The sequence below is a fragment of the Aythya fuligula genome, chromosome 1 (assembly GCF_009819795.1).
Source record: "Aythya fuligula isolate bAytFul2 chromosome 1, bAytFul2.pri, whole genome shotgun sequence".
Taxonomy (NCBI): domain Eukaryota; kingdom Metazoa; phylum Chordata; class Aves; order Anseriformes; family Anatidae; genus Aythya; species Aythya fuligula.
Window position 1 is genome coordinate 80,965,518 of NC_045559.1, and position 18,611 is coordinate 80,984,128.

General features: G+C 46.1%; 1 protein-coding gene across 2 annotated transcripts; it reads left to right on the plus strand.

Annotated features, from left to right (window-relative positions):
• Positions 1 to 2,779: 2,779 nt before the first annotated feature.
• On the plus strand, positions 2,780 to 8,759 carry NECAP1 (NECAP endocytosis associated 1). Of its 2 annotated transcripts, none has more exons than XM_032194894.1 (8): positions 2,780 to 2,957; positions 3,540 to 3,640; positions 3,791 to 3,895; positions 4,325 to 4,406; positions 4,765 to 4,873; positions 4,956 to 5,142; positions 6,186 to 6,279; positions 6,401 to 8,759. In XM_032194894.1, the coding sequence occupies exons 1-8, from the start codon at positions 2,860 to 2,862 to the stop codon at positions 6,447 to 6,449; spliced, it is 825 nt and encodes a 274-aa protein (XP_032050785.1). In that variant the 5' UTR covers positions 2,780 to 2,859; the 3' UTR covers positions 6,450 to 8,759. The 2 variants fall into 2 exon arrangements, with proteins under 2 accessions (XP_032050785.1, XP_032050795.1); XM_032194904.1 differs by lacking the exon at positions 2,780 to 2,957 and adding an exon at positions 3,178 to 3,234.
• The last annotated feature ends 9,852 nt before the right edge of the window (positions 8,760 to 18,611 follow it).

Here is an 18,611-nt window from a genome sequence, read left to right on the forward strand (position 1 = left end):
CTATCTATCTATCTATCTATCTATCTATCTATATCAGGCTACTCATAGGCATGCACTAGATATTTTATCCTACCTGTGTAGGACTTTGCATGGGCTCACCTCATATGACTGAACTCCAGCCAAGACTTTTGCTGTTCTTTGGTTCTCATTCATTAACAATTTCTGTGGGAAGCCTATAGATTCCATTGCTTTCACAGTCAGACTTTAAATAAGCTCTCCTTCAAGATTTCATCCTTACTGCTTAATCCTGTAAAAACAAAACAAAACAACCCCTCAAGCTATTATTGGCAATGCTTTATTTTTTCTTGGTCCAAAGACGCTTGTTTGAAAAACAAACAAACCAAACAGAAGACTTATGCTCCCTGTTGGATAAGTTTCAATAGAATCAAACAGGGGAGACGCATTCCCGGTGTCCTGGTGCTCCCTGTGCACCTTTCCTCACATGCTTACAGAAGTTGGCCCTTTGCCACTCTCTTGTTTAAATGCTCTCTTACAAGAGTTGTAAGAGGACTGTGGCACATGACAGCACATTAAGGAGGCGGGTGACATTTAATGTTGGTAATTGTGAATTACTGAATTTGGAAAGCAAACACAACTATACATAGAGTGGTGTAATCTAGATAAGTTATCAAAGAAGAAACATAGCAGTTGCTGTAGAAAATTCTATTAAAAACCGTGTCAGGATACAATGGTATTCAAAAAGTAAATATAGCAGGAAGCATTCTGCTGCATCTTGAATACTGGCTGTTGTGGTGGTCCTCTATCATAAAAACAATGATAGTAGCAGAAATTATGTAGGCAACTGGACAGCTACGGCTCAGAACAGTTTCTTCTGGTGGACAACCTAAACTGATGAGAATGTTTCACCCTGTGAAAAAGACATCTACATGGCAGTATGAGGCATACGAGGGGAATAATTTTATGTAAATTTTAACAATACATTAACTAGTAGATATAAAATGAAATGATCAGATAGCAGTTTGAAAACAAAACAAAAACAACAACCCAACACGTTTTCACATTTTGCACGATTAGGTTCATGGTTTAAAGGCTGATTATTGGTAACCAAAAGTATGAACAGGTTTAAAAAAGCAATTAGATGAATCCAGAGGAGCGAAGTCTATAAAATATTGCTAACTAATGCACACCAAACTTCTGTCCCACAAAGCCCTTACATTACAGCTTGCTAGTCTATTATACTAGGAGAGTGTAATTCTGTATTGTTTACTGTCTTTAAACAGCTCTGCTCTGTTCTTCTCCAAGGTTTGCCTCTCATTAACCTCTTTGCCTTCAATCTGGCAGCCTGACAAGCAATACAACACTGGCATACCGTAAGTGGGGAGGAAGAGCTTTCTTTTGCATTGTGGCACATTTGCATTAAGAATAGGCTCCATATATTCCCACTTTTTCTTGTGCAGCTACCTGCCTGTCCTTGTGTGCTGCCTGGCAGGGGAAAGCCTTTCTTCACCCACACAGCAGGGCATGGACCTCTGATCCCTGGGCATCAGTATCTGCCACAAGGCAATGTGTCAGCCTCTCCCTCCTACTTCAGAGAAGCAGAACAAGCTGGCAGAGGTGAAGGGAAAACAGAAGTTGCACATTTGCATAATTCCATCATCTGTTCAGGTACTTAGCTCCCACCAGCAATCCATTTTCCTGTGTATATATTCATGTAGCTGTCCATTTTTTTTTTAAAGCTAGGCCAGTTACATTTACATATGCTAGTTAAATTACAAGTATGCTATTCCATTGGTCTTAATGACCCAAGTCTGTTGCTGTTATTGACTTCAAAACAGTTTCACTTACCAGATCTATGGAATCAGCAACACAACCCCCTTTCTGAGTTTCAATTACTTTGCACTGGGCACTGTCAGAGGTGCAATGCTGGGCTGGTTGGATGTTTGGCCGGGTGCAAGGACAGCTTCTTTGACTGCTACCACCCTGCTCCTCCTACAGATCTGCAGACACAGTTTCAGCTCTCACTGCATTAACACATTTCATACCAGAAAAATAAATACATATATACGTATACATATTCTTCAATTTTGGTGTTGTTTCATTTATTTGTTTTTATGCACTCGGCAATAAATTGTACTCCCTGTCTTGCACAGATAGCTTAAATTGCTTCCTGGTGCAATTAGCCCATGCCATGTCTGCCTCTGGCTGCGGGGACAAAGACAACTTTGTTCCTGAACTTTTCTTACACCTTTCCTCACACCTTTTCTACCAGTTTTCAGAGTGAACACTTAGGATTGTTAGAGAGCCTTGTTCAGTCACAGGCCACTGCACAGCAGAGGACTTCGACACCAAACCTTCACTGGGAAGCCCGTGGCTATTAAAAAACCATCATTTTAGTCCTTATCAAATTAAAAACGTGACGGGGAGCACAGAAGGCACCCGGAGCCCCCGCTCGGAGCACGGGGGGCTCTGCTTCAGCACGCCCCGACCCGGGGCTTCCCAGCACGGAGCTGCCGGTGCCGCCCACGGGCCGCACCCCCGGGCGGCCTCAGCTCCGCGGCGCCGAGCCCGGTACCGAGCCCAGCACCGAGGCCAGCGCCGCGCCCCGGGAGCTCGCCCGCAGCATGGCGCCCGGCGCGGCTTCACCTGCCCGCACCAAACATGGCCGCCCCGAGCCCCGTCAGGCGGAGCGGGCTGCCAGGAGCCAAGATGGCGCCGGCCGCGCTTGCTGTGTCAGGACCGGTTCCAAGATGGCCGCCGGGCGCAGCAAGATGCCTTCCCCGCCGGCCGCCCGCTCCCAACGTCGGCGGGGCGGCGCCTGCCCTCAGCAAAGATGGCGGTCGGAAGTGCCCCTTGCTCCTAGGCTCCCAGCCTTCGCTCCGCGCCGGGCTCGGCTCCGAGATGGCGGCGGCCGAGCTGGAGTACGAGTCCGTGCTCTGCGTCAAGCCCGATGTCAGCGTGTACCGCATCCCGCCGCGCACCTCCAACCGCGGATACAGGTGCTCGGCCTTCAGCGGGGCGGGAGGAAGAAGAGGAGGAGGAGGAGGAGGAGGGGGGGGGGAGGAGGAGGGGGGGGGGGGGGGGGCCGGCCTGGCCGGGGCAGTCAGGACGGTTGCATGCACGATGTGTGTAACCCACCTGCCTCTAGGTGCAGGGGTACCTGGTGCTGTTTCACAACAGTACGGTAAAATAATGGAGTGGCTTTTCGGTATGTTTCAGAAGATTGATGAATTTTCCTGATGATTATAAGGGGCTTTCCGTGTTTAAAGGTTTCAAGTGAGTTCTTGGGTTTCAGTCTCCCCTCTTCTGCAATATTACAAAGGAAAACACAGAGCTGATGTTCTCTGGATAGTGTCTAATTCCCTTTATGCAGTGGAAAGGTAGGCTGCTCAGAGCTATGCGTGTAAACTGGCAGCAACAGAGGAGCCGAGACCTTGCTTGAGAAGAGAGGGGAATATTGTTTGAGAAGAGGAGGGGAATAAGTCTGTGTGCATTGAAGGTTTGGGAGCAGAGACTTCAGCTGGATGCGCAGAAGTGGACAGGTTGAAGTACGGTCAGTGAACAGTTGCTTCTCTTTTCAGGGCATCTGACTGGAAACTGGACCATCCGGACTGGACAGGGCGACTTCGTGTCACCTCCAAAGGCAAAACTGCATATATAAAACTAGAAGATAAGGTGTCAGGTAAGGGAAGGTGTGTAGTTTGGCAAGACTGTAACTGTGGTTGCTAGTTATGAATCTGTGCCTCTAAGCCTGCTCAAATCTCTGTGTGGTAGCTCTGGACATGCATTAGAAGAATCTTGCTCTCGTTAATACCTGCTTCTTTGTTTCTAGGGGAGCTGTTTGCTCAGGCTCCCATAGACCAATATCCTGGCATTGCAGTGGAGACGGTGACAGATTCCAGCCGTTACTTTGTGATTCGGATTCAGGATGGGACTGGTAAGTTGAGGGGTCATGTATATGCCAAGTGCCGGGGTGGAGGAGATGGATGGAGCTGGTGCATGTCTGCGTTCATCAGGCATACCTGGAGCTGCATGTGTGTTTGGCGGATTGAGATAGTGGGGGGAGTGCTGAAAAGTCTGGGTAGGGTGTCTAGAGGGGTAGGAAGGCAAGATTAACCAAGAAGGGTTCTGTGCATTGCACAGAGTACAGGGAGGAGCATTCAGTTTCTGAGAGTGCTACATGGTGAGAAAAGCGCATCTTACAGGCCAGAAGCAATGACTTTCTGTGAGCTGCTTGTGTCCAGCTGTAGATGTGTCAGAGGGAAGTAGCACAGAGTGGTTTAGGAGAAGCAGGAGGATTTTGGAGTGAATGGACACGGGTCAATTTGCAAGGCACCTACAATGACTCCTTCCATCTCCTTGCTAGGACGAAGTGCATTTATAGGCATTGGTTTCACGGACCGTGGTGATGCCTTTGACTTCAACGTATCTTTGCAGGATCACTTCAAGTGAGTTGTGCTTTTCTGGACTGCTGCTTTTCCTCTAGCTCCTGGAATGAGTTGGGTGGTGGTGCATGTTCTCTTGGAGCAGGTTTCCTCAGGATGATCATGAAACACTGCAAGCTGAGGGTCCTGCAGGGTCTGATCCGTTAGTCTTAAGTCCTGTGACACTACAGGTGCAGCGTTAGACAGTCTCTTGGGTTTGTGGTATTCTGAGCTTTTTGCTGTACTACACTGGGGGTGGTGAGATAGCTGGCTTGACAAGGCATGACAGTTCTTTGGCAGAGTGGGGAAAGGAATCATGCATTATTCTGAGGCTCTGCTTCCATTTGCCACAGTGTCTTGTGTTTACCTCTCTTCATTTTAGGTGGGTGAAGCAGGAGACAGAGATCTCCAGGGAGTCTCAGGAAGCTGACACGCGTCCCAAATTAGATTTAGGGTTCAAGGAAGGGCAGACCATCAAACTGAACATTGGGGTAAGGAGCGAAGTTGACTCAGCTTCTTTCTCTGGATATGCCGGTGGAGACTGTTCCTCACTTATCCTCCCTCTTTATACAGAACATGACGACAAAGAAAGGAGGAGTAGCCAAGCCTCGTGTGTCTGGATCAGGGGGCCTAAGCCTGCTTCCACCTCCACCAGGAGGCAAAATTGCAGTCCCTCCCATCCCTCCTCCTTCTTCCACAGCCGTTGCCAACCAAGTCACACCGCCACCCGTGCTGAAATCCAGTAATGCGAGCAGTGCAGGTAAACATTAGCACAGAACAAATAGTCTGTTGGACACCAGTAGGCGCAGAGATAGAACATGGGCCAGCTGCAGGGAACTAGTGTCAAAAGTGCAGTTAAAAGCCCTGTGAAACATGATGTACCCTGAGGGCTTTGCTTCCTTTGACCTGAGGATATCCGTGTTTGTTTAATAATAGCAGCTTGATAGCCTTGCCAGGGAGAATAGCACTGTAGCTGCTCTCCTTGCAAGAAGAGAAACTAAAACCAAATGAATTGGTCAAAATGACCTGGGTGGTTGGGTATCAAGTTTAAATACTTGAATTCTTCTGAACTTGTGTGTGCTTTAGGGGCACGGACAGAGCTGTATAGGGTGTTTAGGAAAATAGTGCTCAGTCATTTGCTTTCCACAGGGAAAGGCAGATAGTTCTGTGGTTTTTGAGAGGTGCAGGAAAAGAACTTCTTGAGAGGAGTTGAACAGGGAGGGAGGTAGCTTTAGTACGAAGACCAGAAGGTGCAAAGCATAATGGAGTTGGGCTGTAACAGAGATTGCTGCAGTCTTTTAGGTGTTGTACTGAGTGTATGACTGCAACTTGAATGCTGAGGATACTCCTGTGAATTCAGAGACATTAGCAGTGCTGTATACAGACCTGATAAGAAGCTGTAACCTCCTGAAGAGGACTGGGCTGCAGTGCATGATTTGTACTGACCAGAAGAAGCCTGTTTAATAACTATTATGGTTGCTGTGCTTGGGCTGAATCTGATTCCTAAATCCACTTGGAAGGGGTAATATGTTGCAAATGCGCTAGCTGATACACTAAGATGCAGACTGAATGGTTCTTGACGACAATGTACCCCTGCAGCAGGAGCTGGAGGCTCAGTGTACATTTAGTAAAAGGGGCTGCTGTTACAACAAACTCAGTCCTTAAAAATTCTAGCTTCCTTCTCCTGGAGGGAGAGCTGGATGCCACTGCACCTGGTAGTTTATGCAGGTGACAGTTTAAATGCCTGTCTTTTTGTTGTTGTTTGTTTCCCCTTGACAGATTTTTCTTCTTTTTCTGTCTTAGATATCCTGTTAGACTTAGATGCTCCAGTGTCTGCATCCAAGGCACCAGCCACAGCTACTGCAGACCTCTGGGGAGACTTCAGCACTGCATCCAGGTAAACTCTGGTGAAGGGAACTCCGCACAGGAAGGGTGGCTTCCTCATGGGTGCTGGAAGAGCAGTGAGTTAAGAATTCCTATTAGAGTTGCTCCTTCTGATTGTCCTATCTTTCTTTCAGTGCTGTTCCTAATCAGGCTCCTCAGCAGTCCAACTGGGTCCAGTTCTGAATGGTCAAAGCAGTGGAATGGAACAAACTGATGACCAAGAGGCTCTAGAGGCACCAGATGGAATCACAGGGGGCACAAACCCCTCTAGTCTTCAATCAGAAACAAGTCAGGACAATCCTTTTTTTAAGCCAGGTCTTCACTTCAGTCAAAACTTACTATTTTTGACCCCACATTGAAACTACTGAACCTAAAGAGAACATACTGACTCCTCACAAGGCGGGCAAGGAGAAGGGGGAGCCTCATTTCTTCTACCCACTTGGCTGTTGCATGCTACATCCTAGCTCTTCTTCCCCATCTTTTCATACAGGGAAAGCAAGAATCCTGAGGAAGGTGGGTACAGGAGGAGGCTGGGTAGGTGCCTCTGGGTTCTTTGTCTTTTTTTTTTTTTTTTTTTCCTGTTGCTTTTTGCAGTTACTTTCAATAGCAGCTCAAGTCACTGCATCTTGGCCTACAGTGCTGAGGGCTGCAGCATTTGGCTGGAGCTTGTAAATGGAATCTGTGAGGAGATAAGTCATATTTCTCCTAAATCTCAACACAAAATCCTGTTAGATTAATTATGTCTGTGGTGAGGAGTGAACCTCCCCATGCATGCACTACTATTCCTTTCTTTGGTGCAATTCTTTATAGTGCTGGATGTTCCTGTGCTCTTAAGGGGAGGAGTCATGCAAGTCCTTGAGCAGATCTGCTGCCCCTATGCTGTAACTGCAGGTGGGCTCCCCGTCACGAGACTCTTTGTTTGGCTTGTAGGTTCACTGGAAAAAGTTCTCTCACTCCTCCCTTCTCCCCTGTTCCTTCATGCAAAGGCCTCATTGCCATTGAGCTGTTTAACTGGAAATAGCTTTAAAAAGAAAACAGAACCTGTCTTTATAATTTGGTAGTTACTTGCACTAGATGACATCCAGGTAATCCCACCGTTCAGCGTTTCATGTTCCTGCATTGCTATCCTGAGCCCTGGACTTGTATCTGTCCAGCAGCACTTGTGACTGCACTGTGTTACAAGTATTGTGCATCCATGCCACAGTAAGAGCTGTGGTGAGACAGTGGGTTATTCTCCAGTGAAGGGACAGTCACTCTTCCCTTTTCAGCTGTCACATATCATTTGGGCAAGAAATGTATAGTAGGCTCAACCTTGAGAACTGTGATGGCCAAATTATCCCACCTGGGTTCCTTGTGGCTTTTATTCTAGGAATAACTTTCTAGGGATGTGAGCTGGTTCCTGTAACTCGGAAGCTTATTTTTTATGTTTTTAATATGTCCTGAAAATCCTCTACTTCCCATGTGGTTTAGAGAATTAGAGGTAGAAGGCCCTTACTTTCTCCTGTTCCTTTTGGGAGAGTTTCTGAAGGCCCTTTGATGTGGACACTATTCCAACTTCAGCAGCTGTGGATGTCATCTGGCTTGTAAGTCTGCTGATAACCCTGGGCAAAGCCCATGGGCAGGCTAGAAACTTCACAAGCCCTTCCATGCTAGCTGATAAGCCAAAACACTAGTCAGGAAGATGGTTTCAATGACCATTTTATAGTACCTAGTTACTAGAACCCTAGCATTAAAGTACTTCTCTAGACAACTTCTTCCCATTTTCAACACTCAGCCAACAGCAACACTTTTGAAACTGGGATATTCTCTGCTAGCACACCTGTGCAAGTAAATTTTGCCCTTTGGGACTAAGATTTCCTCATGTGTATTTTAAAGGAGTAGTAAGTTGTATGTACCTTGCACTTGCTAAGCTCTGTCGTCTGTTTTGTCTTCTTGCTACAATGAGGGCATTTTGGGGACTAAGTTTCACCTAGACCATCACTCTGGGAAGCAACACTTTTCTTGAAAATCGCTCTAAAGCTGCTGCAGTTCCACTTGTGGAAGTGGGGACCAGACTGCTCTTGGATGTATTTTAAGTAGTCATTTAATCCTGATCCCCTGGCTCTCTTGGTGTTCCCCCTGCTTCCCCCTACCTTCAGAGTTGCTCCTGCAGTCTCATTGTACTTAAGCTCTGTCTCCTCAGACTCTGTGGGTGGCCATAGTCTGCTAGCTAAGCCATGGACTCTGCTGGTTGGCTTTTTTTTTTTTTTTTTTCTCTCTTATATTGTCAGGTCCTGTCATTTCAACTACACATCAGTTCCCCAAACTGAGGAAGTTTATAGCACCAATTAAAAACTAACTAGGAGCCTCTTCTGTGTTGTCTTAGTTAGTATTCTGAAGATAATATATTATGTATTTGAAAAGCTAAAGAAGCAAAGATTAAAGATACATGTATATAAAGCATAAAATGTACTGGTGAAATGGCAATTAAACAAGTAATGTTGGGGAAAAGAATGTCATGAGTCTTCTAAGTTGTCAAATTGTTGTTGCTTTGGAAGCCCTGCAGATTGAAGATTGTTGTCTCCAGCAAGATGCCACTGGCCTACTTGTTCTTCTGCAAGTGCATTGTGGCCTGCAGGCTGGACAGGAAGAGCTCTAGGAGTGAACGAAGTTCAGTCTCTGTCAGGGCCAAGTAGGTGCCTGGAAGAAGGATGTAACAATGACCTGTGGCTGTTCCAAACGGTGGGGGTCAAAAAACAACGCGGAAAACAGGCTTGACTGGGGCTGGGGGTGAGGAAGGGAGGGAGGGAGGGAGATATGCTTGATGCGAATATGGATAAAACTAGCAAGTGAGAAAACTTTGTTGCCCTGCCGGTTAGCATTTCAGACATTAGAGGCTTTACACCCTGAAGATACTTGTCCAAATTCATTCTTACAATACTTGCAAATGTGAAGCAGTCCCTGCTGACTGCAGAGATGAACTCAGTGGGTCCTTTGTCAGGGAGCAGTGAGGGCAGGTTGCTCTGAAAGGAGAGCAAGCTGGGAGCTGAGCCACAGCAATGCAGGCAGGGGCAGTGGCCTCACCAACAAAGGAATAGTCCTTTGGTACCTAAACAGGAAGATTGGAGTAGGTCGGGGTGGGGGTTCAGACCAGCAGGGTACATGGCCAGGCATAGATACAGTTTGCAGGCATAGGAGGAGTAGGGCATTACCGACCTGAGTCCAGGCAGCCAGGTGCCCAGAAGATATAGATTTATATGCCCAGGGCCCTGACGTTCTTCTGTCTCTGGTCTGGTCAAGGCTACTCACAGCCATCTGTTTGTGCACAGCCACACTCGCTCAGTGCTTGTCTGCCAGACAATGAAGTACTGCGCCTGGTTGCGTTGAGAGTATTATGGAAGTCATGTGGCCTGGGTAAAGGTGAGAAGTCCTAACCTTTTAAACCAGATATTCTTTTAAAGACAGATATTCTAATAGCGCCTGTAAACATTGGTGCCGTTCGTCAACTATAACAGAATCTGTGGTGGCCTGGAAAAAACACCTCTCTCTTTCTTCAGATGTAAGAGCAAAGCTGTTACCCCTTTTCAGTGAATATGGTGGATAAATGGCTGGGTAGGTCCTGGCAGTGAGAAGGTGAAGGGTCCCATCCATGTACCATGGTGAAGCTCAACTAACTTTACAACAGGTACTTGCAGTGAGAAGAGGTGAAAAGACTGGAGTTACTTCTTCACAGTAAGAGGAGTTTCAGGTAAAGTCTGTCTATGGGAGGTGCTGGGATATAATTGTGCTTGCGGAGTAGAGAAGTGTAGACGATTGGAAAACAGTTCATGAGGAAGAGAGCTTTGATCTCTCTGGAGATCTTCCTGGTCCCCATGTCCTTCCACACATCAGGGCCTGCTGCAGTGCAACACCTTGACATGTTCTGTGCAAATCCTCTCCCTTTCTCAATGGCCTTCACCAGGAACAGGCTTTCCCTCCCCCTGGGTCTGCATGGTAGAAAAGTTGGCTATGGCAGTACGTTATTGGCGAAGTTACTTTGCCTGTTACCAGACTGGCTGAATCTTCCATCTTTTCTGTTGCCAGTGTCTTTTTCTAATCTAGCTTCTGCTGGATGCAGGCTGCTTCAGACATAGTCTCTGATGTTGCAAACAGTAGTGCTCTCTAGATGAAGGATTAAGGCCAGGCCTTTAATACGAATCACAACATCAAGCAAATACGCTCAGGTCTCTGGGCAAAAATGCCAGGGGACCTGCATGGGTAAGCACAGAGCTCCTGACCAAGCTTAAACAGAAAAAGAAGGCATACAGACAATGGAAGCAAGGACAGGTAGCACGGGAGGGGTGCAAAGACATTGTCTGAGCAGCCAGGGATCAGGTTAAACCAAAGCCTGTTTAGAATTAAATTTGGCCAGGGACATCAAGGGCAATTAGAAAGGGTACATTGGTGATAAGAGGAAGAGTAGGGAAATTGTGGGCCCTCTCTGGGAGGAAATAGGAGACCTGGTCACCAGGCATAGGGAGAAGGCTGAGGTACTTAATGACCGTTTTACTTCAGTCTTCACAGACAAGAGCTCCAGCCACATGGCCTGGGCTCCAGAAGGCAAAGGCAAGAACTGCAACAATGAAGAACCAGCCACTGTGTCCCTGCCTACGGCAGGAGGCTTAGAACTGGATGATCTTTAAGGTCCCTTCCAGCCCAAATCATTCTATGAATCTGAGCACTGTCTCCTGTGCATTTATAATGTTCAACACAATGGATCAACTGCTGTCTTTGGGCAGCTAGGAAATGTGGCTCTCCATCTAAGAGGGGTGGAGGTCAAAAGGGAGGAAAGTCCATGCTTATGTTTTCCAAATGGGAAATGGGCTGTAGTGGATAGAAAGAGCTCCTGCAGACAGTAGTGTTTGGGAAAAAAATAATAAAATAATAATAATACAAAGATCCCAGTGTTGTGTGGTTATTGGTTGTCTCTTTTATTTTTTATTTTTTTTTGCAACTGTTGTAGTTGGGATGAGATGTGAACTTTTGTCCCCTAGCCCTGTTAGTTTTACATTCTGTGATTTAAAACTTGCCTCACTGCTGTGCAGTAACTGTTCCTTCTGTAGCCACACAATGCGGGTTGCAAGCACAAACCTTTGAGATGTTACAAAACTTTCTTGCTGTACGTAGACTCCTAAAGAAACGGAGATGAAGAGATGTCTATTGGAGGAAATAAAACAAATTAAGCACACAAACACACATGCAAAACATAGTCTTTGTGAGCTTTAGTGATCGGGGGAACAGAATCTGAAGTGATCTGTCCTGTTAAATCAGCATAAACGTACAAAACTCCAGGAGGGAGTGTAACTGGGCTGTTAATGAATAAGGGCAGAGCAGTGTGGCCTCTGTAGTTAACACATTTTAATGTCTCATTGCCTAGGCAAGCCAGTAGGTGCTTGTTATGTTATGTGAACAATAGTTTCTCAGTCTAGACACTGTGTTGGGTCTCGCCCAAGTTAATAGCTTTGTCCATGTTGATAGTCAGGAAAAGCACATTGCAAAACACAATTAACAGCCCGTACACTTCTAGTTTGATAGTTTATTTTTTGACTGCCATTAACTATAACTCTGTGTCCTTATCTAGACTCAGGCTGCTGAAAAAGATTCAGTTAAGCTGCCTATGAGCTTGGGAAGATCGATCAGCAGCCTGTCTGTAGTGACTTGAGAGCAGAGCTATGTTTGTCCAGCTGCCACTGCTGGGAATCTAAGGTGAACTGCTGGCATTGCTTGTGTCTGGGGCAGGCTAGCCAGGTAACTTTCAATAGCCTGCCTTTCATTTTTTTTCCCTAGGTGTCATAAGATGGCAGCAGTACTACACGACAGGGTGGAGGCAGCTGGCTTTCACAGGGAACAGAATTTTTAAAACATCTGAAGCAGTTTGAAGAGGCATTCACTGAAGGCAGTGGTTGCCTGTATCTTGCAGCCTTTGTGCAGAGAGCCCTGTGCTCTAGGGATGTGAGGGGGTGTGGTGCTTCCTGGCACTCCTAGCCTGCTGCACAAGCCTGGCTGGGTTGTTAGTACCTGCCACCACGGACTGCAAGCTCAGTCTCACCTGTGACAATGTGCTGCTGCCTGCTGCTGATTCCCCTCTTTGTAGGTCTTCTGGTGATCCCTGCTATCATCCACACCTTCTCCATGGGACCAGCTGAGCTCCAATCAGTTTGGGCAGGGGGATGAAGGCAAACACCACATGGAACCTGGCTAGAAATGGAGAAGTGCTGTCTGCAAAGAAATCACGCCTGGCATCTGTCAGCAAGAACATGCTGACTCCTGGGTTGGCTCCCCTAGCCGGGGGAGACCTTCAGTGTCTGAAGGAGGCGTGTGTGTGTGTGTGTGTGTGTGATAAGGGGGGCTGGAGGGGAGGTGAGGGCCAGACCTGCATGTAGAACAAGCCGCAAAGCAGAACTGCAGCACCTGAAGGCGTCTGCAGGATCATCTGACATGGACGGTGAAGAAAAGGGTGTTTTGATGTTGGCACTCAGGCCAGTAGGTCAAAAGAGCAGGATATCAGCAACCATAAAACGCTAGCACAAGGAATTTCATGAATCTGCTTTGAAATTCCAGAGCAGATTTGGGTGACTGCAGAGTTGTATTATTGGCTTTTTTTTTTTTTTTTTTTAGTGCTTTCCTCTGTCCAAGAGCAGCTCAACATATAGTTGGCCTCCGGTCAAGCTTACTAAAACACAGTTTCAACGTTTTTTCCTTAATCTCACTTGACAGTGTGGCCGTAATGGAAATTATATCTTCCAAATGCAGAAATGTTACGTTGTCCTAATATCCTCTGCACTTCAGTGCCCTTGTGCACCGTGTTGGGCTTGGAACTGAGAGGCACATACCCCCTCTTGTGGTCTGCCGGTGTATACACATAGGTGTATGTGTCTTTTTTTTTTTTTTTTTTCCCTTTTTTCTTCCTGAAGTGAATTCTAAGCACTTGTCCATGAACACTGATTAGGGTGTTATGAAAACTACTTTCAAGGATGTTTGGAGATGCTAAATCAGTACTGCTACACAAAAGGTTGCTTTGGTTAGTAGCAGAGACAAGGAATTGAGCTCCAGGGAGCTGCAGTGCCAGGGAAGTTCGGAAAGCAGTAGGAAGGCATTTTATTTGGAGAACATTTGATATGGGGCTAGAGATATGGCAGGATAGGCTGCATGTCTGGCCCAGAGTTAGGGGCTGATGTCAGTAATACCTAATGTAGAAATCAATACCATGGGTATATGTACAAAAGCATGCTTTGAAACTACTGCTGCATGCTTTTTGGATAGAAGCACAGAAAAAGTCCTCAAGTAATATATTGCATAGGGGCAGGGTTTCTGTAAGCAGTGAACGTACCCTGAGAAGCATGATCTAACTTCAGAAGCAGCCGTGCTTAGAGAAGGGTTTGAACAAAATACCTTCAACCTGTATCATTTCACAGCACAACTTTTGCACTAGGCTGTGCTGAGGTGAGTCCCGTGATGGGCCAGCAGAGTCTGAGGAGGTGTCTGATGAAGAGGTTTGATAAGCTGTGGGGCACACTGAATTCTGACAGCAACCCTTCAGCTCAGAAAGGGCAGAGGCTGCACCCATTGTTCAAAGACCAGCTCCTTACTGGTCCTAAAATGCTAAATAAATAAATATGAACTGGAGGCAGGGTTTAAAATACACAAGCCACAGTGCTGCAGGCCGGTGTGAGTCAGCAAGGAATACTTTGCCCTGCATATAAATCCCAGCCAGCAGCACCACGCCTGCTGGGATTCAGCAACGGAAGGGAGAGGCTCTTCACCCTGAGTCCACAGTGGGTCCCATGCTGGTGGCTGCCATCTGGAGTGCTGTTTACTTGCGGTCCTTTCAATACGCCAATGCTGACTTCAGTGCCTTAGCGTGGCAGAAGTAGGTGATGCAGACACCTGGAGAGGAACAAAAGGTGCCTTTCCCCATGTGACTGTGTTGCCGTCTATCTCATGAGGAGACTCCTGAACATGGTTGAACCCCTGAGTGCCACAAAGCAGAACTGCAGCATCTGAAGGTTTCCCCAGGATCATCTGATACAGAGGGTAAAGAGAAGGATATTTTGACATTAGCATTCAGGGCACTTGGACTGACTTCATCAAGAGACCTCTCTCAATTGTTTTTCTGGAGAATATGGAGAAAGAGGTCCCAGTCAACTGGAAGCTGACAAACGTTGTGCCAGCTTTCAAAAAGGGCAAGAAAGGAGATCCTGATAACAACATGCCTGAGAGTCACACCTTAGTGCCTGGTACAATTATGGAGAAGATTATTCTGGGAGGTACTGAAAACCACCTGAAAGACAATGCAGATGTTGGTCACAGCAAACACAGGTTTAACAAGAGCGGGTGCCAGGTTCTGCACCTGGCACAGGGCAACCCTGGCTATATGGACTGACTAGGGGGTGGGAGGCTGGAGAGCAGCCCTGTGGAAAGGGATCTGGGGTTTTGTCCAACGGCAAGCTCAATATGAACCAGCAGAGTGCCCTGGCAGCCAAAAGAGCCAACTGTATCCATGGGTGCATCAAGGACAGCATTGCTAGCTGGCTGAGCAAAGTGACTGTCCTGAGGTACTCTGCACTGAGGTCACCATCTCAAGCACTGTGTGCAGTTTTGGGCACCATAATGGAAGAAGGACATAAACCACTTGGTGTCCAAAGGAGGGCCATGAAGATGGTTAAGGGTCTAGAGGGCAAGACGTATGAGGAGCTGCGAAAGTCACCTGGTTTGTTCAGACTTGAGAAGAGGAGACTGAGGGGAGGCCTGGTGGCCTGCAGCTCCCTCAAGAGGGGAGTGGAGGGGCAGGCGCTGAGCTCTGCTCTCTGGGAACAGCGACAGGACCAGAGGGAACGGCATGGAGCTGGGACAGGGGAGGGTCAGGCTGGGGGTTAGGGAAAGGGTCTGCACCCAGAGGGCGGTCGGGCACTGGAACAGGCTCCCCAGGGCAGTGACAATGGCAGTAAGCCTGTCAGAGTTCAAGAAGCATTTGGACAGAGCTCTCAGACATATGTTTTTATTTTAGAGCAGTCCTGTGTGCAGCCAGGTATTGGATCTGATGATCTCTTCCAACTCAGGATATTCTGTGATTCTGTCATCAGCAGGCAGCTCTGGCCAATGTTATCAGCCATGTTATAGAAGGGCATGTGGTGGCTCTTTGTCAGATCCCAGCAGACTGCACTGCTCTCACATGATACCCAAGAGCTGGAGGAATTTGGCTCCTCTGCAGTAAGAATTTCAGCATACTGCCTCTTCCATGCAGCCTGGTAGACAATGGGATTGCTTATTGCTAGAGCTCCTCTAACTAGCCAAAACATAGGATCATAAAATCATTAAGGCTGGAAAAGACCTCCAGGACCATCTGGTCCTACCATGTCCCTACCACCAAAATCAACCACTAAACCATGGCCAAATCCCTCAGGAGATCCCATTGCCTGACTCTCTTTAATTAGATACCTGTCATCCCTTACTAGCTGCTCTATGCTCTGCCTCACTCCCCATGTTTCACTGGCATTTTATGCACTTCCCTTGACTCCAAAGACTTTTATCTCCCTTTATTCTCTCTAATTCTGCCCTAGGAAAAGAGCTAGGTACTGAGGTGACTTGGGGAAGGGAGGGAGGACCAAGAGGATCTTTATGCTTTTTTTCTTCACTATTCCTGGTGTTTGATTTGCTTTTTTGTCTGCCTCTGAAATTATTTTTGATAAGTTTTTCTTTGAGTGGCATTAATCACCTCAGCCCATCATTTTGTGTGTGAAGTTAGGGTTGAGGTTGTTCCTAAAGTGCATTGTTTCACTACCCATTTCCCTAAAGTGCATTGCTTACCCACTCTGGATTCTCTCTTCCCTTTTATCACCCTGTCACTTGGTCTCATCCTTCTGTCATTCTTTGCAACTGGCTCTTACTTTTACTGCCCCAAACAACTTGGTATCATCAGCAGACTTTGTAATCTCATTCCTCTTTGCCACTTTGTTTAAGGAAATGTTAGCACGTGTCCTGTTACAGACCTGGTAAGAATTCTGTAGGTGCTTTCCCTCCACTGAGGGAACTGACCATTTATTCCTACCCACTTTTGCTGTTTGCTCACTGTGAAAAGATCTGCTTTCTTATCCTGTAGCTGCCTATTTTCCTTAGAAATATTTGCTGAGGAATTTCACTGGAAGTCCCCTGAAATCCAAGTAGCCAGATTATTCTTATTCATATGACATTGACCCCTTCAAAGAACTATGAGAGGCAGGATTTCTCTTTAAAAAGGTTATGTTGATTCTTACCAAGTAGGTCATACTTACATATATTTATGTTAATTTTATTATTTTCTAATGATTTTTATTAACTTGGCCACTACAGATATTAAAACTTTATTTCCTAAATCTCCCTAGATTTTTTGTTCCCCTTTGGCATGTTTTTTTGCCATCCTGTAATTTATTTATTAAAAGGTAGTTTAAAGCAAAAGATCAACCACTCCCATTAGCAACTGTTTCACTTCTGAGTTTCTTTGAAACCCCTGGGATTATCTTGTCCATACCTGCTAATTCCATGCCTTTTCCAAAATCACTTTTCTTTTGGACAGGTCTTTTGGTTCAGTCCCCCCAAACCAGGTCTCTTTTGTGGTACTTTCTCCAGTTTCTTCCACTGCCATTGCTGCTGCAAATAATTCGTTTAACTTTGTTTCAATGTCCTTGTTCTCTTTGACTGTTCTTTTTATACCTTGATCTTCATTTAACCTCAAACATGTGAAAAGTTTTCTGCTTCTAGTGTCTGTGGGAAAGGATTTATTGCCAGTCCTGATTTCTAGTTCTGCTTGTTGTGGTTTTACACGGAGGTCATGCTACTTTCAACTTTTTTCATTTGTATGCAAGGTCAGCTTACTGAAGAATGCATACTGATAATTCCCCTGGATCTGTCAGCTTCCTTTTGCTTTTGTCAAATCTTCTGAGGTGCTAGGTATTTCTTCACTCAGAGGGTGGCGAGGCACTGGAACAGGTTGCCCACAGAGGGTGTGGATGCCCCACCTCTGGAGGTGTTCAAGACCAGGCTGGATGGGGCCCTGGCAAACCTGATCTAGTGGGTGGCATCCCTGCCTATAACTTGGGGGGTTGGAACTAGATGGTCCTTGAGGTCCCTTGCAACCCAAGCCATTTTGTGATTCCGTGATTCTGTGATTTTATGTATTGGCTTTGGGCTGTCAGTGTGATGTGCCTGTGATATAAGTTACCTGTGGTAACTTAGTTCCCTCAGCTGACCCCCTCAGTTCTAACCACACTGTAACAAATGTCTTACTTGCAGTTTTCACCACAGTTGTGCTCAACTTCAAAAGGGATTTTTTTGGGGGGGAAAGTGTGGGATCACAGCTTTAGGATTCCAAATCCTCTTTGTTCAGTGAATTAAAATTTCGCCCAACTGGATCAATTTGATTTTCAAAAGAAATAAGGCACATGAAATGAGTCCTGTCTTCTCTGCTGTTAAACAGACCTTCTTGTTAAGTTGGGTGAAATTGGCTGTGAGGTGAAAGGTTGCACATACTACCTTACTCAAATTTCATTGAGAGGTAAATGAGAAAGAGCATTAATGCTTTTGTTGCCTTCTGTGTGGGTGCTCACATGGCTCCAGAGCAACTACATCAAGTCAACAGCCTCAGAAAGGATAAGGATTCGTGGTGAGCAAACCAGATAGGAAGGAGCTGAGACTTAGGGGTATGTGGGAGTTAGGAGTGTGGGAGGTACCTTGAACTTCTGAGTGGGGCTAAGATGAAATAAGTCTTTGGGAAAATACAGATATTGTGGGAGGACCTGGGTGTACTGGGGTGGGGAACATAGGTGGAAAGGGAAGGGCAGAACACGATGGGGAATGGAAGGGAAATAAAAGGTTTTGCTTTTTTGTTTGTTTGTTTTACTAAGGTTTCAGACTGGTTAGTACAATATTAATTAGGCTTCATTTTTTCTGCAGAGAGCAGAATTAACTGACTTTTCTTTTTTCTTTTTTTCTTTTTCTTCCATTTTCTTTTCATTTTCTTTTTCTTTTTCTTTTTCTTTTTCTTTTTCTTTTTCTTTTTCTTTTTCTTTTACGGCTGAGCAGGCACATTTGAGTCATCTTCTGATGTCTGAGTAAAATCCAGTGTGTCCTAATAAGCACAAGAACGAGATCCTGAATTTATATCTGAAATGTGTCAGCTGTGCTTGGAGATGTGTTTCAGCCTCAAAAACACTCATGAAGAGACAATGTAACTTTCTTCTTTGTCTGCTGATCATACTTCCCACTTTTTTTGGACAGCTTAAAACCCTTCCAGGAAGTAAGCCTTTTTCCCCTAGAAACAGTGATTCTGTTGCAGTTGGGTGGGGATAAGGA

Excerpts from the sequence above, each read along its gene's own strand:
- NECAP1 (XM_032194894.1), top strand. The coding sequence starts at position 2,860 with ATGGCGGCGGCCGAGCTGGAGTACGAGTCCGTGCTCTGCGTCAAGCCC. Across the intron at positions 3,896-4,324 it reads TCGGATTCAGGATGGGACTG|GACGAAGTGCATTTATAGGC; the intron begins GTAAGTTGAGGG and ends TCTCCTTGCTAG. Across the intron at positions 4,407-4,764 it reads TCTTTGCAGGATCACTTCAA|GTGGGTGAAGCAGGAGACAG; the intron begins GTGAGTTGTGCT and ends TCTTCATTTTAG.